This window comes from Aptenodytes forsteri, unplaced genomic scaffold, assembly GCF_000699145.1.
Source record: "Aptenodytes forsteri isolate BGI_AS27 unplaced genomic scaffold, ASM69914v1 Scaffold55, whole genome shotgun sequence".
NCBI lineage: Eukaryota > Metazoa > Chordata > Aves > Sphenisciformes > Spheniscidae > Aptenodytes > Aptenodytes forsteri.
In genome coordinates, this window is record NW_008796063.1 from 7947723 (window position 1) to 7971878 (window position 24156).

At 43.5% G+C, this 24156-nt stretch overlaps 1 protein-coding gene across 1 annotated transcript in view; it reads left to right on the forward strand.

Moving 5' to 3' along the window:
• The window catches only part of SDK1 (sidekick cell adhesion molecule 1), a 436461-nt gene that overhangs the window by 383823 nt on the left and 28482 nt on the right, over positions 1 to 24156 (forward strand). The window contains exons 33-37 of the mRNA XM_019473996.1: positions 2013 to 2148; positions 4053 to 4112; positions 6122 to 6223; positions 22022 to 22137; positions 23558 to 23744. Of these exons, the coding sequence (XP_019329541.1) occupies positions 2013 to 2148; positions 4053 to 4112; positions 6122 to 6223; positions 22022 to 22137; positions 23558 to 23744 (601 nt within the window). The remainder of the gene's footprint in view (positions 1 to 2012; positions 2149 to 4052; positions 4113 to 6121; positions 6224 to 22021; positions 22138 to 23557; positions 23745 to 24156) is intronic.

The following is a 24156-nucleotide window of genomic DNA, read 5'->3' on the forward strand; positions in this document are numbered from 1 at the left end:
CCCCAGCCTTCTCAGTCAGTAGAACATGGGAAGCTGAGAAGTCCTTGACTTAGTACAAGCACTGCTTAGCAACAACTAAAACATCGGTGTGTTATCAACATTATTCTCATGCTAAATCCAAAACACAGCACTGTACCAGCTACTAGAAGGAAAATTAACTCTATCGTAGCCAGAACCAGGACATCGCCCAAGTATTGAGGCTTGGAACAGCTTTTCAATAGGAATACTGGGAAGCAGAAAAATCAGCTTGTTTTCTGGTGGAGGTTGTTCTGTTTGTGAAAAGGACTTTTAGAAGCTGGCTTTCTGCAGTCTTGAGGGCCTAGTGCTGATGATTCTTGAGGTCCCTCACAATCCTGTATTCCTAGATCATTCTGTAATGCAGATGCTGAATAGTAGTGAAAGGTGGTCAGAGCTTCTCCAAAGGATGGAGCACAATAATGAGCATGAAACAATGATGAATGAGGTTCTCCAACCATGCAGAGCAAGTACAGCAAGATCTTGGGATTATTTGGATTGCTTTCAGCAGGCTCTGGGCAGGACAACTGCAAAAGAAGGTAGCTTCTTACAGGAGCAGTTTCCGTCCGTTTTCCCGGTAGCTGTGTAGCTGTCATACTCTGGTTCACATAATTTTCTTTTTTGGTTTCCATAAACTGCAAACTTTCTACTTAATTCCTTCAGTACTCTCCCAAAGCAAAGTCCTTTGCACTGAGACAGGACAGCCCTCTCTCTCCTCCTGCCATCATAATGAAGTAATGGAAAATTCTTGTCTTTTCTGGAAGCAGAATGCTAGGTTATTACCAAATATCTTCCTCCTTCCCTGTAAAAATATTCTTACTTTCTTCATTAAAATTACATGTGGTATTACCTTCTATTGTGACAGCATTTCACACCAGCAGTTAATTTTTCCACAGTGGACAGAAGGTTTTCCTTAGTAAAGTTCTCAAGACTGTTAGGGATCTTTCTGGATTAAAGGCGAGATCATCATTAAAATCCTTTTCATTTATACTTTCAGCCCCTTAAATTTCAGTGCAAGAATCTTTAGAAGATAAATGGCTCAGGGCATCTTTTCTTCTCTGCAGTTCTTAGCCTGTATTAGACTCGTGAAAGTAATTTTTTTCCCAAACTTGAAAAATCCCTTTGCTTGTCTCTATTTAAGCAAGCCATTCAGACAAAAATCTTCTTTTCAGTGTACTGGTTGTGTATCTGTACCTGAAGGAAGATGTGAGGGGCTGCTGAAGAGTCCTTGCTGAGGTACTGTCTTTGAGCATCTTCCAGCATGTTGCAGAAGAAAAAAAACCTCATATCTGAGCCAGCCCAATGGCCATACGTACCGTATTGCTCCAAGCTGTTACGGAGGAGACCCGGGTTTGCCTGTGGGACTGGACCTATGCAACACACCGGAGTCCATCACACTGTGACTCCTCTCTAAATGCCTCTCTGAGGCTATTAGGCCTATTTTCATCTTCCTAATTAAAGCCAGAATACACTAATTCTTTGTTATTTTCTTATCAGTCTTTCAGTAAAATAATGCCAAATGAAGAATGTTCTATTAACAGCCCCCAAGGAAAATAGCCACTAAGGAAATTCTGTCTTTGACAAAATAATTTATTTCTTTTCATCTCGGAAGAAGTGACGTACTGTTTTGCTGTTGCACTGTTGGTGGCCAGCAACTTGCATTTTCAGGGACGTGTTTATTTATATTCTTTATCACGCACAAGTTTCTGTGGATCAAGAAGGAAAGGAGCTTAGCTCTTAGTGTAGTGCATCAGGTGTCAGTTTTTAAGTAAAAAACCTTTTGTAATTGCCACAGCTGAGTGAAATCATCAAAGTTGCCTTTAACTTGTGTTTTTCAAATTACACAACCTTTTATCCTGTTTATTATTAATGGCTATATTCACCAGAGAGCACCGTGTCCCTTCGCACAGGACCGGTGTCAGCTACTGCCCGTTGTGATGGATGTTTGTTGCAATGCACATCTTAACAAGCCTGTTCTTAACGTGAATGTTTTTCAGCCACCCAAAGCTGAGAGTCTAAATGGCTTGCTGTTGGGATACCGGATCTACTATCGGGAGCTGGATTACACCACTGGATCTGGAACAGAATCCAAAACCATCCAGAACCCTTCAGCTTTAAGAGCAGAGCTCACACGTAAGCCTGTGTTTTGGACCCTATGATATCCCAGAATGGTAATCCGTCGTTATACCAGACCCTATATGCCCTCTTGCCCCATGGAAATAACACACAATTGTGTCTAAGAGTGCTGGGGATAATTTAGCTTTTACACAATCAGGGTGAAGATGCTGAAGTATGCTAATAACTTCTCTCTGATCAGCATCGCTTGTCATGGTACGTGCTAGTCTATGCCAGCATGCTTGAACTGATGTTCTGTCTGCCACGTCTCCTCTGATTCCCTGCTTTCTGCTACCTCCATTTCATGATTACCCTGGTATACTTTGTTCTGCCATCAGACAAAAAAGAGAGAGACTTCATTTTCCTCAGCTGGGAACCTTTTTCTTGCTATTTTTTAATAGTTTTTATAATTGACATTTTGTTTTTCTTTTTGCAGTATAAGAAAACAGCTGAGGAGAAATTTTAAATAGAATTTTTACAATTTCAAAGTCCTTGTCCCTATTGTGGAAGAAAATAGCAAAAATGAGCAAGAATTTCAAGGTGCATGCATGCCGTGTTAGTCACTGGGGTTTTTGGCTCACATGGAAAGAAGGTGGAGAGGGAGAGGAATACTAGAAAAATTAAAAGGGTTTTTAGACAAAGGCTAGAAAGGAAATCAGAGGGAAGAATAGGCAGAATAAGATGATGGGAGGCAAAGATGTGAGCACTCAGTAGCCTGACAGATATGGTCCAGCCATGAGATGTGCTCACAGAGGGACCAGCTTTTGTCCTGTTTGATGTCAGTGGAATATTCAGAATTAGATAATACTCACTCAAAGAGCAGCAGAATAGGGTTGAGTGAGACTATTCTAATATCTTACATCATCTTCCATGTTTCTCTGAACCCATAAAAGTGGCTTCTACAAAAGCAAGAGTGATTTTTGTGGGGGTGTGGAAAAAGTGGATGCTTTAAATATAACATAAACACCTAACGCCGACCTCACTTATACGGTCAGTGCTGAATGAGACTTCTCAGACCGTACAGAGTTTTGACCAGGACAGAGTAGAGATGTAAAGCTCCTATAGGTGTAGGTATGCATAAGCGGTTTTTTCCGGACAAAAGCTGAATGACTATGTATGTTGTCATGAAATAATGACTTTGGATGCTCTCTAGTCTCACAAGCCAGGGAGCCTGTGAAACCTGCTGGTTTCCTCTCTTCCCTCTTCTTGGCTGGCCCTGCAGCGATGTTCCTAATAGCTGTAGAGTAGAAAAAAACATGCTGTACCTATCCAGGGAGTCGAGAGAGAGAGAGAGAAAGGGGTGGAGACAAGTGTATTTTAAGAGAAATTTCCCTCTTTCTCCTCATAATATGACAATTCTCACCTTAGTATACATCTGTTCCTCGCTGACCTATGGTTTTGCACAGCTTAGCATATTATTACAATTCGCTCACAGCAGGAATATTGAATTTTCTAAGTGAAACTGTGGGAAATCTAACACACATTTAAAGAAACGGGTCCTGTCCTATTTTAAGTGTTTGCTTTTTGTGGCCTGTGTTCCCGGTCTTTATCCTGCAGCTCTTCACGTTTTGAATTTTGCATGTTGAGAAATAAGGATGTAATACAGTGTTGAGAGTTTCCCCCTGGAAATTGTTTCCTTTTTACTAATTTATTCTATTCAGTCTAGGATTCAGAAGATTTCTATGTTGTATATTTGTGAGATTCTCTGTTTGAGGAGGAAATGAAACAGCCCCGTGTGAGTGAGATACTTTTGATGTGTTACGAGAGAGTGATGTGATTTTATTGCCCTTCAAGGTATAGTCCTAAAGCTCAAACTGTGTATGTGTGTGTTGCATCATTTGCCTCTGTCTCTGCTGTACATCATTTGCAATAACTATTTCCTTGCACTGTAACAAGCTTTCTGCTTTGCTTACCCTGAATAGCCCAAAGCAGCTTCAAGACAGTGAACAGCAGCTCTGCATTAACGACGTATGAATTAACACGTAAGTGCACATTGCCTTTAGATGAGACTCTTTGTAATGGTTCAGAATACACTATAGGCAAACTCCTATGGTTCTCTTCAGTGGATCTAGCAGAAATCAACACAGATTAATGATTGTGCTTTTTTGAGTTTCTTTTTCTTTAAGCCTTTGCTTTCCCTACATCAAGAGACTTGCATTGATGATGCAAGTAGGTAGCTGTTGTAAAAATGTGGCTGCTGGGAAGGTAAAACATTATTGACTGTAACAACCCAGTATTGCTGATGCTAAATGAATTTTGATTCGCTTGCTACATATTTTGCAGTCCATCTCAATTTAGCTGTATCACATCATTAGTCCTATGATTCAAGCATTGCGATGCTCAGGCATTCCGTGGAGTAGGAGGTCAGTTTAGAGAGGGCCCAATGAATTTATGTGCGTCTCCAGAGGTGTTTTCAATTGGAAATGAATAAAATAGCATTCGACAGAGTTAAAAGGGAAGTTGCTTTGTGGTGATGATGGTTCACTAGATAGGTTTTGCCTAAGGCTTTTGAGTCACAGATTGTGATGGGCTAAAAAAAAAAATGAAGCCCTATCCCCACTGAAACTTGCATGCATGAACTCTTATGTGTTCCATTTTCTTCCACACGCAGTTAACACTAAAATCTGCCTTGTGGCTTTTCATGGCAGCAATTAAAGTTTCCCTGTACAAGCTGCCCAGTACTATATCCTATATATCTTACTATTTTTTGTTTGTTTACGAACTTAGCAATATTATTGCTGATTTGCTTGCTACTTGTTTTGCAGTCCATCTGAGTTTAGTGGTATCACATCAAAAAGTTAGTGATGTATCGGATATCATTTACAATATGCCTGAGACCAGGGAATGACGCTGGACTCTGAGTCAGATATAGGAGCACAACACTTGTAAACATTTCCGTGAAACTGAAATTAGATGAACCTGTATGATTAGACTTACTGAATCTTACCAAACCGATGGCATATTGTCAGCCACAGAGTTAAGCGTACTGTGTGATTCATAGATAGCAGAGAAAATTATTGGCAAAGGGAGAAATCTGGACCCCTGGCCGTGCATGTCTTAATCAATTCAATGCTCATTTAAATACAGCAATTTATATTATTGATCACTCTCTTACTCTAATTCCACTGTTAAGTACTTCAGATGATAAACATTTCTGTTAGGATTGATTCTTTCATCCTGAAAATGCAAAATCTGAAATGAAACTGCTCAGGCACTGCCTCCCCTAATGATGTTGACATGATTCTACTCCACCCTCATTTGCATCTACTAATTACCCTCATACAATTGGGTTTTTCTAGATTTTTTTATCACTGCTCTCGCTTTTCTACCTCATCTGTCAGAGTAGTTTCTATATGTCAGCAAAGAAATCGGTTGCCTGGTGGCCAAATGGAGTCCAGACTTCAAATTCTCCTTTCTCTTTGTGATCGACGTTCAGGCTGTGCTCACTTTGAAGGAGCAAGATACCCCTGCAGTACTTCGAATGGGACTCCAGATTCCCCGCTGCAGATCTTCTCCTGCACCCTGCTTCAGCAGTGATGTTCTTGAGCAGTGCAGTTGCTAAATGACTCCCCGGATGAAAGTCCCTAGGATTAGGCAAAGGCTTGAAGACACGTTCTATCCTACCAGTAGAGATCAAAAGGAGCCCATATGTTGAACTTTCAAAGCAAAGTCCTGCCTTTTTCTGTCATTAAGAATGACCTAGAGATGTTCCTCTAGCTGGCTACCCATCAGGAATGATTCCTCGTAAGAGGAACGCCATGAGGAAACACTGGAAAATGCTGCCATTCATTGCAAAGATCTTTCATAATTATGCAAATCCTGTTGTGGTGTGTGAATTAAGGAAGGATGGAAGTAGAGATTGCACTAATTGTACTGTTTAATGCTGTATTTCACGAGAGAGAAGTCTGTTGATAAAGAGGTGATGGAGTCTAAAAAATACCTGTAATACCATATAAATAATTACGTATAATATGATATTTTCCTTTTTCAGAGTTGAAGAAATACAAGAGATATGAAGTACTAATGACAGCATATAATGTAATTGGCGAGAGCCCTACCAGCACGCCAGTGGAAGTGTTTGTGGGCGAAGCAGGTAGGTAAAAGGAAAATGAGTAGATTTTTTTTAAAAAGTACTGACGTGTTTTAATATTCTCCAGATAATATTTAATATTTGTCCGGGAAAGGAATGATTTGAAAAATTCCCCGGTCATGATCACTAACGGTTTTTTTGAGTGTCCTCTCCTGGACTAGGTTGGCACTGACAGTTTCTTGCCATTTGCAAGCCAGTTGGTCTACACAAATAAGGGAGAAAGGGCATTTGAAAGAAAGAAAAGAAAATATTTTTGGAATTGCAGGAAGATGACTGTTCATACCAAACTAGCTTGAGGGAAAAATTGACCCAACTTAAAGAAGTGAAAAGCGGAGCACAGGAAAGCCATAAGGGAAAAGAAACAAAACTACGAAACAAGGGAGACTTCGAAAGCTGGTTCTTTTATTTTATAGCTCTCTGTGCAGAGGCATTACCTGTGCACCACACCTTGCTGTATTTTTATGCTCTCGAAGTCAAGAAGACATTGTGTCCAGTTTAATGCTAGCTTTGGAGGCACAGATGATGATTACTCTCGGGAACATGCAGGCTCTATACCTGCATCCAGGCTCTACAGAAGCTGAGGGTCAGTGGCACTATTCATGCCTTTACTTATTATGGATCTAGCGCATGAATCCAGGCTGTATTTATGAAATGTAACTTGCTGATCATTTTAAAATCCCTCCATTGGAAGGCTAGAGGTGAAAATCGGGACAAGAGAGTTAACTAGACGCTTCTTTGAATGCTTTGTGAAACAGGCGATTTTGCAGAGCCCAGATAACCCGCAGCTGAGTCTGTTCTCAGTAACTCTAGCTGAGCAGCTCAGAACTGGAATAGCTGATGTCTTCCTCACAGCCACGGCGGCGGTGCCGTATTTATGGTGACCCCAGCTGGAGAGAGGCTGGTGCTGAAATAGTTGTTAGTTATTGGTATCAATTTCTGCAGCAGCATCTTTTGAAGCTTAGAACAAAAATAGGCAACAGGCACCCTCCTGTTGTTCAGTCTGCCGCCGTGAACGAATCTGATTACACTTTTGTTCTTCTGTCTCAAGGCTAGGATGTAGAATCTATCAAACCCAGCACTAATTCATTTTATTATTATTCATTAAATATTCTATTGCTCAAAACTAAGCAAAGCACATTTTTTTAAACTCTACTGCACATTTTTTTAAACCCTACTTAACCTTTTCATTTCAAATATGGTGTAATGTTCACTAACTTTCTCTGAAAACATCATAAATTAATCAGAGCAGCATGGTTCTGGAGAGACAGCTGGCAATATTTACATTTTTTTCTAGTTTGCTGCTGCTCCAACTTACTTCTGCAACTACAGTAGAGAAAGCTCCAAGTGGAGCCAACTGTATCTGGCTTCAAAATACATTTTTGTTTCAGAGCTAAACATCTCACTGCTGCAAATGGAGCCAGCACATGCATTTGTACACATGTACACGGCACAGAAAATCAGCTGGGGAAAACAAGGAAATGCTGTTATATCACGTCTTTTAATCCCACGGTCCAGGTCTTCCTTATCGTAACTCAGACAGGGAACAGGGCAATGGAAGGAGCCAAACTTGGGAGGAAACAGATATCCAGGAGACCTTCTTCCACAGGCAGGGCTGGTATATCCGAAGTTGTAGCATGACTCAGACGGTTTTCTGAGGTACTGGATTTACCTCTGGTTAGGGACAATCCAGGTTCATGCGGTAGAAATGATGAAGGTAGGATCTTCCTGCCGATTTTCACTCTTGTTTTGTGAAGTTATTATGCTTTGTTATAGAACTGCCTCTTCCACCTCCAGAACTGGCTGTGATTTATACTGTGAGTAAAGTGATTGGAGCTGGTATTGCAATTTAAGTTTTAAATTGATTTGTGACACCTTTGAGTTAAAGTGTGCTGTGGAAATACAAGTTTTTGTTACTGTTTGCTTGATGTTCTTACCCGTGGTAAAGGCAGTTAAGCAACAAGCTGGAAAAAATAGGTCTGCTTAGCTTCAGCAAGGGGCATCCATGTTAAAAACGGAGAAAACCTTCCCAATAAACAACAAGTGCTGACAACACAGGCATAGCACTGAACACAAAATGACTGAAGGGGACTAGTCCCTGGTCTGAAGGCCCCAGATAACTTATGTCTCAGTACTGTTAAACAGTGCTTCGTTCTGCCGTAAGGGTTGCAGTAATTCTGGTAAGTGCAAGAATGTTCCTCTCCTGGTTGTAAAAAGGAATATACAGCACGTGCCTTTGGAGAAACGTGCTGGGTTTGGGCCAGTTCAGTGAAAATACCTGATTCTATGCAGTCCTGGTGGGTGTTTCATATAGTGTGGGGCACCTGGAAATAATACTGACGGTTGATGTGCTGTTCAGCTTCTATGTTTGGTGCAGCCAGACGAGGGATGCAGAAGGAGGAGCGTCTGTAATTCCTTCTTTCCCTCTTGCACTCTCCCCTGTTAGATTTGAAGATTTTCCTATCATCGTATCTGGATTTTTACAATAAAAGCTCAAGTAGGCAATGGAGCCCCTGACAAACTTGGAAAAAAAAAAAAAGCCATTAAAACCAACCTTCTGGCAGTTTTGCCATGACAAACTTAAAAAAAAAAAAAGCCATTAAAACCAACCTTCTGGCAGTTTTGCCAATCAAACAAGTAAAAAGCACCCAAATGGGGAGTTTCTCTGGAGCTCTGGCATGCCATTGAGCTGTACCCCAGATGGCCGCCTCCTCGGGCAGCCCGAGTGCGCTGGTCTCACTTGGCTCTGACCGATGGGCAGGGGGAAATTTTGGGAGAAAACAACCTGCTGGTAGACAAGGGGCCAGACACGAGTAACAGACCTCTGTCTCCTGAATTGCCTGCTGAATAAGGGAGCTGGGTGCAAGTGTTTGGGGGTTTGTGGGGGTTTTTGTGCTACAGGTGGAGCAAAACCTTTTTCTTGTTGCAGTAGCCCCTAAGATCAAAGCCTCAGCAAAGGCTGCATTTTGAGTTCTACCTGGACGTTTGCAAAACTCACTGATGTGAAGAGCAATTCTTCCTCATGCCAGGAGAGCGGGCTGGGAGTCCTTGCACTCAGTGCAGCCGGGAAGGATGCACTGCCTGTGCAGTCTGAAGAAAGCCAATGTCATTCCCCCACCTGCCTCAAGCATCTGGATCCCTCTCCTCCACAGACCAGAAGATCCACATAACGTCACGTTTTTAGGGCTGGCTGCAGCTCTGCCCTGCTCATTAGAGAACCATGTGCATCTCCCGACAAATGACAGAAAAATTGAAAGCCGCCACTTGCAGAAATTAGGAAGGGAGTTGCAGCCCCGTCGGCAAGCCCCCTTCTTGCCTTGTTAATTCATTTAACAGTTCAGCTGTCAGGGATGCCGGCTTTGATTGGGAAGGCAGTGGGTGTTCAGCGAGAGGCTGTGTACTGATATTCATCCCAGCCCTAAATGCAGCTGCTACCAGAGGTGCTGTTCTGCTCAACTGAAATTAAGACTCTGTTAGAGCAGCCACTATATCAAGAGCATTATTCTACCAGGTCGCTGTCACTATCTGATTGTGTGGTGGGCTCTGGAGTTCAGGAGACTCCACTACCTGCATTTTAATTAAACAGAAATCACAGGTTTGGGGCAGGCATGCTTCAACTAGTTTGGGAAGGTGAATAAAATGGAAGGCGGCAATACAAATCCTGTGCTAACGAGCCTGCAGCCTCCAGTGCTTCTCCCATATACTGCAAAGCTGTTCTGGATGAAAAATAATGGAATTCATAATTTCTTCCAGCAGCTGCTGCTGGAGGAGAGCGCATGTGTGCAGAGAGAATCTAGCAGAAGGGGTGAAGTGCACCGAGAGACACTAACCTTTAAACAGGTTCTAAATCCATTTGTGTGAAGAGGGGAGTGATGTGTGTCATTATAACTGATGGTGACATTGGTGACCTTCAGAATTCACAAGGCTGGTTTGTTGTTGTTGTTCTTTTTAATAATGATCTCTGAGAGCTGGTTTTGCAATGGGAAAGGGAAGGAGTAAAAAGAGCTGCAAGACAGAGTCTTCTTAGAAGTCCTCCATTGAAATGCCGTCTTGGCTGTTAGCATCGTCTTTTGGAAAAGCAGGTTTCCTGGCCATCTCACTTGCTTCAAAGTGAAACTGTAGCTTGGAAAGGAACGGGAGCGGGACAGGGGGATGACTCTTCTTACCCCTCTTTTCTTACCTCTTGGTGAATGTACTTTTTGGTGCAAAGCTTGCAGATGCCAAAGGAAATTTCCCACTGTTATCTGCAATTATTTTCATCTGCCCTCCTGCCTGCAGCTCCACAGGCGTTCCTGGAGTTGCCAAACTTTATTTTGTCTACCTGTAGCTGACACATGGCGGGAAGCTCTGCTCCGCTCCGAGCTGCCTGGCCATCTCCAGCATTTTACAGGCAAGGAGTAGAAACCATCTGGAAAGCTCCGAGACCAAAAAAAGTGATTTAGGTTTGGGAAAGAGAAGACAAAATACAGAGAAGAAGCCATGCTAATAAGGAAGAAGCCTCGTAAGGAAGCAAAGACTTGACTCCAAGCACGTGGCTCCCCTTTATAAGCTGCTTCTAGGAAAGAGCTCTTGTCCCTTATTTGGTTATCTGTGTTTGGGCGATGTCCCTTTGTCTCTCGTGCTAACGCCAGAGAAGGTTGTCAGAACAAGGCTGCTTTGTCCTCAAGTGTTTTCATCTGTTTCTGCAGGCCTCACTCTTTTCTTGTGTTCATACAAAATACCCTACATGGTGTCAGCTCCCCATCGTAGGTCGCTCTCTGGAGAAAGAAGTCCCTCAGCATTACCTTGGGCCCCCCTTTCTCTTATAGCACAGAAGCTTTATCTCCTTCCCTGCCCCAAATGTAGCTGGGAAGATGCTGTGCAGAGAAGTCCCCTGTGCCTCCTTGTTAACAGCCTACAAGAGGAATGACAACATTTCAGTGCATTAGAGCTGGCAGCTTCAATCAGTCTGCTGTGGCCCCCTTGGCTGTTTTCTCCTATCTGTTTGGGACACGTGGGCCATGTCTCTCGGTGACTGACTGTGTGTATGCAGATAGGGAGCGCATTGCTGCTGGCACAGCTAGAAGAACTGGGTGGGCATTTCCATCCCAGATGCCACTGGAGGAGGGAAGAGAAGGATTATCGTGGCCATTTCACATTGCAGTAGTCTAAAACCTGTCAGCCTAGGGACAGTATCTTCCCTTGATAAACAAAAGGGGATGGAGGGAAGCTGTTGGAAAGTAATATGATAAATAAATTATTGGTTTCACTTGCTCAAACTTTAAACAAAGGGGTTGATCTTCCTTGACACTTTAAAAGCACCAAGCCTTTGAAAGGTATTTACCTTTTAATTGTTGACACTTCTGAACATCAGCAAAAGGCTACTTTTGGGGGATGGCAGGGTGTTTGAAACATTGATTTTCCTTTTCCCCTCCCCTTTAAATTTAAAGAATCTGCAGACCTGTTACAACATCATGCTCAATTGTGAATGAGCTGTTCTGGGAATGCCCTGCTCCAGGAGCGACACTGGGTTTTCATCCTGTCCCTAGTGTCTTTCTCCCTAAGGAAGAAGTTCTCCTCTGAGCTCAGAGTTAAAGATCCAAGCCATGTTCTCCAGCAATGCACTAAAGGAGAGAGCAAAGTCAGAGCAGAGCAAGAAAGGGAAACTATAGGAAGATGGAGAGGAAAAAAAAGTGGTGAGACATTTTCTGTTTGCACTGGGAAAGAAACCTCTTTTCAGTTTCTCTTGCGTTACTGGAAACCATTATCCCTGTATCCCAACAGCATTCAGTTTCTGAGAGTAGGATCAGCCACTGGGTACATTCTGTCAGCATTTCTTGGTGGATTTTAAACTCCTCCAGGCTCACTCTATACATGGTTTCCACTTGGGGCTTGTCTGCGGCAAGTCCAATTTGGATTTGTTGTTCCCATCAATGCAGCTCCACTGGTGCTAATAGCAGTATAGATAGCACTCGGCTGCATTATCTAATCCTGCAGGGCTGTGACAGGACAGTAAAAAATAACAAACTAAAGTGTGCCTACATTAGAGCATTAGTCATTCCTTGTGTGTTACTGGTATTGCTGCAGTGCTGGGGAATTATGGATATGAATTTTCTATATAAACCTTGGCTCCCTTTCTTATTCAAACTGGCTATTTTTTTTAATGGTAGTTTTACATTCTTAATCTGTTTACAGATGAGCACAAAGGTTTTGTAATTAAACTTCCAAATTTGGTAGCTTAGCTCAGTAGCTGCTTTTATAATGGTAAGACAGAAAGTAACCGTGCCAGTGTGAGTCTGTGAAAGAAGTGTCCTTAATGTCAACATGTCAAAAAGACACCCCTGCAGCTCTCTGGAGACTGAAATCTAATGTCAAGGCAGAAGGAAGCAAAGTCTAAGTGAGAGTCGTACTGCTGTCAAAGCAAGTTATTCTACCATATAGGAAAAGGAATTTTAAGAGAATGCACTGAAAAGCAGTGTCCAGATTGAGACATAGATTTGATGGGCTTATCTGACATCTTTAATTCTCCATTGACAATCCAGAAGCTCCCTAAAATGATTTGCAGTGTTTTCATGCTGCAAGTAAAAGCTGAATGCGCGCCTCATTAACAGCTCATTAAGTTGTTAATATTGGTCATAAGCAGCCTTTGGTACAGCACAATACTTTATACAGTGCGGCAGCTCCTGCTTAGCTCTGGTGTAATTGCCTCTTTTTATCACGTCTCAGTGTAGGAAAGCTGTTTCTGTCCAAGCAAAAATATCACCAGTTTTTGATCAACTGTGCTTTACTTACCTCTGCCACTGCTATTGCTGGTGTGGGTGGCGTTGGACTGCAATTGCCATGCGACGTTTTGCTCAGATGACGAACTTCCATCTCACAAACCCAACAATTTGATGTCGATTTTCAGTACTGACTGTAGCCCGAGACAGTCAGACTCTCCGTACTCAAATCCATCATCAGGACTCCTGTCTTTGTTCTGTAGTTGGTGCAAGCAGCAGTGGGAGTGGTAGGACAAATTAGCTGTTCTGCTGCAGTGTTATATGGCCTGTGAAGAACCGAGTGCAGGGACATCCCTGCACAGTACACGAAGGGCAGAGGGATGAGAAGCCTGATCGCGTATGCAAAGCCTCACTGAACTAACAGCAGAGCTACTCCATTAAAAGCAAAGGAATTAACCTTCCTTTCACAAACCTGAGCAATCAGTAATGTAAAAGAGACCATGAATTGCACTGGTAAAGAAGTGGGGAAGCCCCTGGCTGATAACTCGTACTCAAGCAGACACAGACTGGAGTTCCAGTCTTTTTGACTAAAGGGTTATATTTGCAGCCACATTTCTATTTCCTCTAATTGTGCAGTCCTGCTCTGCTTGCTTTCAGTCATCCTGGGATATGTGAGCAAAATGTTGTAAGTCTTTTCATATGGGTCTCAACTCCCGTGGCTTTGCCTCCTTTCTACAGCTTTGCTGTGAAGCCAGCTGTAGAGAAACACAGTCGGTTTTCTTTTCTGACATCTGTTTGCTGTATCCATCGTCAATCATGGAACTGGAGGCGTTGCAGGTTGCCTGTTGTAGACTGAAAACAAAAAAGTTGCCATTTTTTCTTATGAAAGTATGAATTGGCAATATTCTAAAACATTTTGGCCACAGCAATCTGGACACTGAGATGATATGGGTGTATAAGACCACAGTGGTGAACTCGGGGATGCTATGACTGCAAAATAAACAAAGAAAGAGAAAACTCTCATTCAGAGTCAAGAAAATGTAAATTTAATCTCCCTCTCCCCAGGAGCACAAGACCACAGTCCTCCGTGGGCTCCCTGGGGTTCCCTGACCATTGCAATCTGTAAATCCTAAATTAATCCATCATGGGGGTCAGCTACCTAAATTTGCATTAAAGCCACAGTGAAAGGTTATCGCAGTGGCAGTTCTCACCTGCTCAGTTTGACTTTTATCCGATACGGCTTTTAACATTTGGTATATGGCAAACTCAGTGGAGATTCACCCTAATTATTTGATACGCTCTCTTGACTTTAGTGGAGCATAAGGAGTTTTCGGTGCTTATTAGGTTTTAGTAGGTGCTGCCGTTACTGTTAGTGAACTTTAAGTGGGTGCTTTTGTCGGCTGCCATGAACTTGTGCTATTATGATATTAGAGTGTGGGATTAACAAATTATAATGAGTGGAACACAACTTATAAATGGAGGAGGGAGGAGTCTTGGGAACCGGAAAGCCTGGGGAAATAGTTTGAAGTAGGTAATTTTGCCTCTGTCTAATGGGTAGACTTTTTTAAGAATGTTGAGAGCGGTGCTTTCCCACCCGGCGCTGCTCCCGCTCCTCCCAGTGCACATGAGGGAGGATCAGGCCAGAGTATCAAGCACTCAGCAGTTTTTCACCATCCCTTGCACCCTTGAACAACCTTCAGTACCTCCTGGGCAGTGAATCCTGCGCTCATCAGAGCTGACGCTGCTCTGTTACACAACTTTCACACTGGATGAGCTCTGCTAGCTTTAGCGGAGCTAACCCTAATTTGCATTGGTGTAAGTGAGAGGGGATTTTAGCTTGTAGGTTTGTGCCTGTATGTTTGTTTGCGCATACCTAATGCTTGTCAGGCTTTTGCTGTTCCTGCTCATGGGTCTGTCTCTGCTGACTGATGGGCTGCCTGCCTGTGTGTGATCCTATCCTTGTTGACACAAAAGAAATAGAGGAAAAAGCTCATTTTACTCTTTTCCCCCCTTCCTGTTTTAACCACCTGTATGCCCTTTCCAGAGGCAGTTTGACAGTTCTGTAAGGGCTTTCTTTACTTTTGGGCCGGGCATTCTCAGTCCCTTGATGGATAATCTCAGTATGCAATGTGATAGCCTATTTTAAGTTTGTATTAGCTAAGTAGAACTGTGGGCTTCAGCTGTTGAGAGCGGTGCTTTCCCACCCGGCGCTGCTCCCGCTCCTCCCAGTGCACATGAGGGAGGATCAGGCCAGAGTATCAAGCACTCAGCAGTTTTTCACCATCCCTTGCACCCTTGAACAACCTTCAGTACCTCCTGGGCAGTGAATCCTGCGCTCATCAGAGCTGACGCTGCTCTGTTACACAACTTTCACACTGGATGAGCTCTGCTAGCTTTAGCGGAGCTAACCCTAATTTGCATTGGTGTAAGTGAGAGGGGATTTTAGCTTGTAGGTTTGTGCCTGTATGTTTGTTTGCGCATACCTAATGCTTGTCAGGCTTTTGCTGTTCCTGCTCATGGGTCTGTCTCTGCTGACTGATGGGCTGCCTGCCTGTGTGTGATCCTATCCTTGTTGACACAAAAGAAATAGAGGAAAAAGCTCATTTTACTCTTTTCCCCCCTTCCTGTTTTAACCACCTGTATGCCCTTTCCAGAGGCAGTTTGACAGTTCTGTAAGGGCTTTACTTTTGGGCCGGGCGTTCTCAGTCCCTTGATGGATAATCTCAGTATGCAATGTGATAGCCTATTTTAAGTTTGTATTAGCTAAGTAGAACTGTGGGCTTCAGCAAAAGAGAAGTGTGTAGTTTTTGTTTGCAGGCTCTAACTATTTCACAGTACTGCTCCGTGAGATTTGCCTCGGTTGTAGGCATTGTAATGCGATCATGGTAACTTTTTCTGCATCACTCCAGATCGTGTCTGTCCCATGAAAATCCTGGATTGCACATGGCTCATTGGGAAATCTGAACCCCATATTAAAAGATTAGCAATCACAGCAACAGTGTTTTCACCACCGCTGGAAGAGATGGTGAGGGACAGGATGAGAATTACTTCTGCTTGAGTCACTTGCCAGTTTATGAAGGTTCTTCATGAATAAATCATATCCGTAGAGGTTTCCTTAGGACATGATTGCCGCCTCAGTTAAAAAAAAAGGCATTGGCAGATAACCTCCTAGAGTCTGGATCTGTGGAAAGGATACTCCATTTCTAGTCCTTGTTTCATTTCAGTGTTTTTCCGATATGTGCGGTGAATGTCATGTCTCCTTCCTTCCTCCTTCCACCCCCGCCTCCCTCTCGTATCTCTGCAGATGCTGAAGACATGCCTAGTCAATGTTGGGAAGCTTCCCAGTGCTAAGCAAAGAAGCTGGCTATGTTACATTTGGGTATCATTTGCAGCTGCTTTTATTTATGCTTTTTCATGACTTTAATACCCTTAAAAATTTGATGTGGCAAAAAACAGCTACTGTACTAAGTGTAGTATACGGGGAGGGGGCCAAGTGTTTGCCTACCCGGATAATATGGCACAGAGTAAAGCGATTGCGAGTGTGCTGGATTCCCAAAGTCCCCATCCTGACAGCTATTCTCTTTCTCCTCTCCACCCCTTCTTCTCCACCAAGGTAGGTTTGTCTGTTTATCTTTGTATTTTTGCATCGATTAGATTGTGCTCCCTCTTCATCAGCGTTCATGAGGGTGAGAGGGATGTTGTTCAAGTTCTTCCTGTATTGACTTCCATTGGTCTCTTGTACACTAGGAAATGTTTCAATTTCTCTTACACTGATCTATGCAACCATGTAAATCAACACATATATCACATGTATCAACATCCCTGAAAAAAGGGTTATTTCCTACTAAAACCTGGCTATTGCAACTGCTTTACACACACCCCCACCCAGTAGGAGGTTGGGTTTCTCGAAGATGGAGGAGACCAGACTCCTTTCCTGAGACTTATTTCAAGTTGCAGGGTGCCACGAGCCTGCTGAAGTTAACAACTGGCAGAGCACTAGGTTTTGGTGCCAAATTGTCATGCCTGAATAAAGAGGGTAGGAGCACTCAGGTCCAATGTTAGCAAATGGAGTTGCGTTGGAGGGGTTAAGACCCACATCTTTTGTGCGTGGGTCTGCCTGTCTTATTGCATCTGAAATACATCTGAGTAACACCAGAAAGTGCAGTCCTCGGAAAAAGCACGTACTTCCATCACAAAACGTAGCCTAGCTTAAAACAGCCAGAAATTGGTGGGAAACATGTTTTACATTCTAAATATAGCTTGTGCCGCTTTGTCACAGCGGAAAGCAGCTTCACAGTAGCTGTTTTTGAAGCACTATTAACTAATTGTTATTGAACTAATCAGCATCGCTCACGCAGCATTCCTGATGGCACAGAGGTACTGCTGCACAGGGGAAGCGTTCCTTGCTCCCACCTCTCTTTCGCAGACACTGTAAGAAAATGGCCAATATACACTGAATATTTTTCTCTCGTGCTGCTTTTCCTTCGTGGAAGGAGTGACTGCAAACATCTGCAGATGCACCTCTCTGTTCTTTCGTGGGAGGTAACATCCTTGCATTCCTTCTCTGAGCCCATACTGCAGGAAAACCTCTTGCGTTTTGCTTTGCCCATTCTGCAGATCAGTCTGGCTGTTTTATCTTGTGACCTTCTGTTTGTTTTGTTGTGTTTGGCTTTTATAATCCACTTAACTGTTGCTTATCTACGCCATAACTTGAGGGCAGTGGCTGCAACAGGAGAAGAAACAATCTGTTCTCCATGTCACTGCAGGGACAGAACTTCAATGCGGCGAGGATGGTTTAGGCTAGACATTAAAAAAAAAAAAAAGCAACCTGAGAGTTATTTTAAGAGTTTTAAAAATAGGGATATGCTGGCAGAGTTTGTGTGGGGATGGTGGGGGAATCTGGAAAGAGGTCAGTGATTGAGATTACAGGAACATCTGACCAGCCGAGCTGATCCCGCTGTGACGCAGGAGGATGGATGTCTGAGCCCTCTCCAAATCCTTTCCAGCTCTATTTTCCATGACTGTGTGTGCCAGGAACCAGCGTGTAAACTTTGGAGGTGCTGTGTGTGCATGCTTTAAGTGTCAGCACATGCTACATTGAATATTGCTGTGTATTCTCTCTTGTTGTTACTAGGTAGGTAAGATTACAGCTGATACGTCAGAACATGCTGCAACCACCCCGCCATTATAGTGTGTAGACATACAGATTAGAGGCTTTTTAGGCCTGGAGCTGTCTCTTTGTTCTGTGTTTATGCAACACATTGTGCAATGAGATTCTGGCCTCTAGGTGCTAACACCAAAATGCAAATATATTGATTACTAGGGAATAAAAGCAGGCATGTTCACAAAAGCATGCTTTGATGAACTGGGGGGGAAATGCTTGCTAGATAGAAAAGGATCAGAGGTCTTTACAAAACAGAAATTTGCTTGGGATTGTTTGGAACTGTGGGATCAAGCTGATGCACAGAAAATCTTCAGTCTCTTTCACTGCATTTTTCTCCTCATTTTTTGCCTGCATGTTTATTTAAATGGCATGAGTATAGGGGAATCTTGCTCCAGACTTGTCTGTGAGTTTCCTGACATAATACTGGCACTATAGAAACAATTAGAAAATCAGAGAAATCCTTTGCTACCCAGAAATTGGAGCAGATTAAGAGCAGCAAGGAATGCTTCATAAAAACAGTTATTAGGTTTACCCAATGAATCACAAAGATTTGTAGCCTACCTGTGCTACATAGCATCGTGGCAACTGTCACTAAGAAAAGGAATAGTAGTTTCATATTGATGAAAAGCTCTCAGTGCCACACAGCCCAGAGAGCAAATATCCAAAGCAAGCAGCGAGAAAAACTAAGGCGAACCTTCTGCAATGCACAGAGCTCCGGTGCGGGCAGGCCACTGGGGATTTTAAGCACCTTCTCTTTAAAGGTTATAAGCATTTGCAAGCTCAAATTGACTGCAGCGTGAGCAGAGGCTGTTCAGTACGACTGGAAAATGGGGGCAGTGATATGTTTAAATGTGGATTTAGATGTGTAACTTTATTCATGGGCTCATTTTGACTCTCTCTTGCATTTCCAGATAGATTTGTTGTCTTTACGTGATCCTGCCAATATCATCCCAGTCCATAGATGATGATGTTTTTTTAGTAATTACTATACAACCTGCTCAGCCTTTCTTCTTACTTTTTGGCTGAGAGAGAGTTTCAAGGAGACAATCTCAAAGGTGAATTGAAATCAGATAAGAAAAGAAATGTTTACAAATATCTGCATGAGATTCCAAGGCAGGATACATGCACAGAATTAGACTTCATGAATACATACTGGTTTTTTTTCAGGGAAAGTGAAACGCTTTCCACCTGCCAAGAGCTGAGTTTAGACCCTCAGGGGTCTGTGTCACTTCTGCTATAGTTGATCATGTCACTAATACCTCAAGCAGCGTGAGGTACGCAGCTTTAACCTTGCTTTTTATGTATTCGTGATTTCAACAGCCATGAAAAAATTCAGAGCTCAGTAATCTTCAACTACATTCCTAGAAGGTAAAAGGCTTTTGAATTCACCTTTAAAATGCACTTGCTTTTATTGGCACAGACTGTCCATACATTCGGTGAATGGTTGGAGGTTTCAAACAGGTACGAGTCTTTAGGGATGTGTTTCCTTCTTTTTGAAGTATTTCATTTCACCCTTAATGTAACGTGCTGTCTGCACAGAGCCACATCAAGCATCAGCAGCACTTTTCTGCTCTCCCTTGCTGTCAACAAGAAATCTGTGCTTAGAAGAGGAGGGACACATCACCCTTTGAAAGTTGAACAGAGGGACAGACTCACAAGGCACAAAACCAAACAATTTACATCTCATAGAGGCTCTGGGGTAGCGAAGGGAAATGTCTTTTTCCACATTGTCTTCCCCCCCCCCCATCAAATTTTCCACTGCTGTGCCAGCAAAAGTGCAGCTCCGGCAGCGAGCGTGTCAGAGGAGAATGATCACTGGCAATTTTTAACCATTGTGTTTCTTAGATGTGCTCCAAAAGTGGTTTGAGGAAAAGCGGTGTTTTTCTGGCAGCAGGCTGCGCACACCGGCTCTTCTAATGGTCGCATCTCGGAAGCGGCAATTGTTGCAGGCTGGCACATGGGATCCAAAGAAAAATGCTATTGTAGACACTGCTTCAGACCTGGGTATTGAGAGCACTTTGAAGCTGTCAGCTCAGGACAGACAGTAGTGTCACTACCTAGAAAGAAAACACATTGCTAAAGTGATCCATTTTCTTCTGTGATTGTACATATTCCTGTTTCCCTGAGCGTGTCATCGTCTGGAAATCTCCGAGGTGTATTTTCAGGTTTGTGCTGTGTGATCAGTTTGGCCTCGCACTCTGATGTGTGCTGTGAAAGTCTCAAAATCTTGAGATGTTTGGTCCTTAACAGAAGGACGCTACAGTGCACTGAATGCAGCCAGCCAGCCGGCTAGCTGCTCCCTCCGCTCCCCCGCAAAGTGCAGAAGACAGGGCAGCAATTGGACGAGTGCACCCCTGTGAACACGCTGTATTTCGCTGATGGTCATTGTCACCTCATGCATTCGCTACATCCAGCCAAAAAGGAAATGAAAAAATATAATAAACAAATAGTTTGAACTGAGCACTGGGATAAAGGCTATTTTCAATTTTGCCTTTCACGTTTAATTGTACAGCAATAATTTTGCAATAGAGTTGCCGATGGCAAACATGCAAAAGACATTAACTTTATTTATGTTTTGGATTATTAATGTGGCTGTTAAAATTCCTCCAGTTAGTTTTGATTGAATTGTTTTTTTGTGCGATTCTGTCGTTTAATGGAGCGGTAAATAAGAATTTCTGATAATGAGCCCAAGCATCTGTCACAACAACCTGGCGCTGGTTATTAACATTTCCATTAACGGCAGGGTGGGCAGTGATAATATGGAAACCACACAGTTAGAACAAAATAAATAGTTGGTGTCAGGCTGAGTGGGTGTTAATTACTATTTTATTTTATAACTCTGGGGGGAGGGAGTATTGGTAGAAAAGTGTGACTTATGAAGGTCATTCTCTCTAAAGAAAGAAGTCTCCAGAGGAACTGATAACTGGGGCTATCTAACTCAAGTAGTGAATGTTTTATCACTCCTATTTATGGCCCATAAAGGGGCTGAGAGAAGAGAGGCAGCTTTCTCAGGTGGCCTGGGTGAAGGCTACAGCACCGTGAACATGGAGAAAGGAGAAGCGTACCCTTTGCCCTGCCTTTCTCTTCCTAATTCTGGAGTTTGAACGGGACACGCTTCGGCACCTTCTCTGTAAACAGAACATGTGCTGTTTTGTTAAGACCTGCCGGAGACAGGGACAGCAGGTCGGGAAAACAGACCGTCCTTGCTGGCTGCTGGGGAAGAAAATCCACCTGCACCAAGTTGGATCCCGACAAAGGGAAGGATGGTGTGACCCAGGTGCACTGAAAGATTCGTTTTCTAGCACAGCACAATGCAAAGAAGAAATGCCATCAGGAGCCAAAGAGGGCCAGCATGTATATGTGACAGTATAATCAAAGCAGAGCTAACAAGTAGCAAACTAAAAGTCATTTTGTCATACATAAAATATTAGTTGAATTGATTAGTGTCTGACTGGTTTTGGAGGTACTTTTAGACAGTATTTTGGCCCTAAGTCTTGGAGCCTTGCAAACAGGCTGTTATAAAGACTTGCTGCTGAGTGGCAGGCCAGGCTGACGGTGGCAAGGGGGCTGCGTTGCTCCCAGTTACTTTCAAGAGTGGTCGGTCAGGAGCGCAGTGCCGCTGCCAAAGGCAAGCCCCAAACGTTACCGCAGAATGAAGATAAAATTCTCCTTTCTTTTCCAAAGCTGCTGGCAGGATTGAGCCGATTCAATGTCTAACCCAGTCTGTGTGGGACAGAACATAACCACGTCCGGAGGCCCGGCTGCTCCTCGGCCCACCTGGGCTGAGACTTCCCTGTGATATAGATACCTCCAGGGCTGACTCTGGTAGCTGACTTGTGGCGTAAACAGAGCCTGGCCTGGGTCCTTCCGCAAATGGAAAACTGCAACCTGGATATGAACTAGTTCTGCTTGTCACTATTAATTCTTCTCCTTTCCTTCTAGCACCAGCGCTGGCCCCACAGAACATCCAAGTAAACGCCCTTTCTGCAAGCCAGCTGGAGCTCACCTGGGACCCCCCTCCCGCCGACAGCCAAAATGGGAACATCCAAGGCTACAAGGCAATCCTCCTGTTTCTACTGGTTTCATTTATCTTGCTTGGCGTTGCTATTACTTGTGAGATAGCTCTACAAACTACAGTCGCCCTCGCTGTATGAGGCAAATTAAAACAGCATTCAGACTGCAGTAGAGAAATGGCACCGAGTCCCAAAACCAAAAGAAAGAGAATGAGACTGGGGGGGAGAGAAAAGGAAGAGTGTGTTGCTATTTGTGGAGAAGGAGGCCGTGGGGAAACAGGGTACGCAGATAAGGCGGCAGCTCCACTTATGCAGGCAACATATCTGCTCCAAAAAGCAACAGACACACAAGAGCTAGGGGCAAGAAATGTATCGAAGAAAAGTAACTGAGCTTTCTATCTATCAAATGTTACAAGCCATTAGGAAAAGCAGAACTTTCTCCAGGCCTGAGCCAGGTCAGATTTCAGAAGAATTATTTCATTTCCTTAACTTAAACAAAATTAAATCATACTATTAATTGCATTTGGTTCGTAGGAGATGAGCACGTTGCAGAGGCATGTTGTTTAGCTTCTCCAGCATGAGAACGGACCCTCAGAGAGTGGAAATGGGCAAGTCTACAAACACTGGAGCTTGGCTTGGGTTCAATGTCTGGCTCTGCCTCTCTCCATGAATTTAGGTCCATAAGCGAAGAAAAGCCAAGCCAATGTGAATAATCTGGCATCCCTTCTTGGCAGTAACAAGCATCCTTATATATCAATTCATGTTCTTTTCCTTTTGTACGTATATAGATGGTTCTAACAGCTTGGCTTGTAGAGCCAAGGTGGAGTCTTGCCTTGGCTCGTTCTCTCAACTTTCTGGCTTGCTTTGGCCTGTTGTAATGCTCTCGCTGCCAGGCCTGTCCAATAAGTAGGGCTGGCACCACTTTTCCTCTTGGAAACCAATTCTCCAAAGCCTAATTTTATGGCATCAGGATAAAAATTATGTAAGGGAAGAATGGGAAAAAGTACCTCAAGGAACTTTAGGGAAAGTCGTTATTACCCTCTTCAGGAAGGCATTTGCTTGGCTGTCCTGTGAAGACAAATGGTGAAACCGTTGTGTGCATACAGAGGTGAATTATGGACCGTCGTATCGGGATGCCAGTGCTGACGGGCAGCTAGAATTTCAGGGAGAATTTAAAGACTGACCTCTCATCGCTGAACTCTGGCAGCTCATATCTGCTGTCATTAGGCCATATTCTTCAGCCTGTGCTCTATTTTTGAGTGATGTACTCAGCTACGTGGTCACTGGAGTCAGGGGAATTTGCCAAAGGAAGAGAAAAGATTTGGCACGTGGTGAAAAGCGTTAGTATCCCATTTAATGCAGGAGTCCAGAGCAAGACTGCACCATCTTCCTGATGTTTTATAGCTGCAATGCCCAGATGTTTCCTAGGTGTGGGATATACTAAAACATCTCACTGTCCCAACAGGTTTACTACTGGGAGAGTGACATCCAAAATGACACAGAGAAAGTGAAGGTCCTTTTCCTCCCTGAGACAACCGTCCGGCTCAAAAACCTGACCAGCCACACGCGGTACATGGTCTGCATCTCTGCTTTCAACGCAGCCGGGGACGGCCCCAGGAGCAGCCCCTCGCAGGGCAGGACACACCAGGCGGGTACGGGATCGTTGCCTTGGTCTCAAAGCACAGACTTGGTGATGACCAGAATGTAACCGGGCAGTGGCTAAGGGAAATGGGTGGATGCAGGAGGGCACTGGTGTTTAGATTTAGCTTTCGGATGGGTCGTTACATTGTAGTGGTCTTGGAGGGGAAAAAAGGGATCAAATAAGTGGACCATGTGGGAAAAGGAATGCTACAGCAGAAACGAGAATGGACTGGCAGAAGGACCAGTCCCTTCACAAGCTGATCCAGAAGGAAACTGTCTGTGGGTCTGTTTCTGGCCTCTGCTATCACGTCTGAAAATCTGAAGGAACTAATCTCCAGTGCCTGGAAATTGCCCAAACAGTCCTGTGAGAGAATTATTGTGCTTTTTATAATTCCTCCTTTTTTTTTTTTTTTTTTTTTTTTT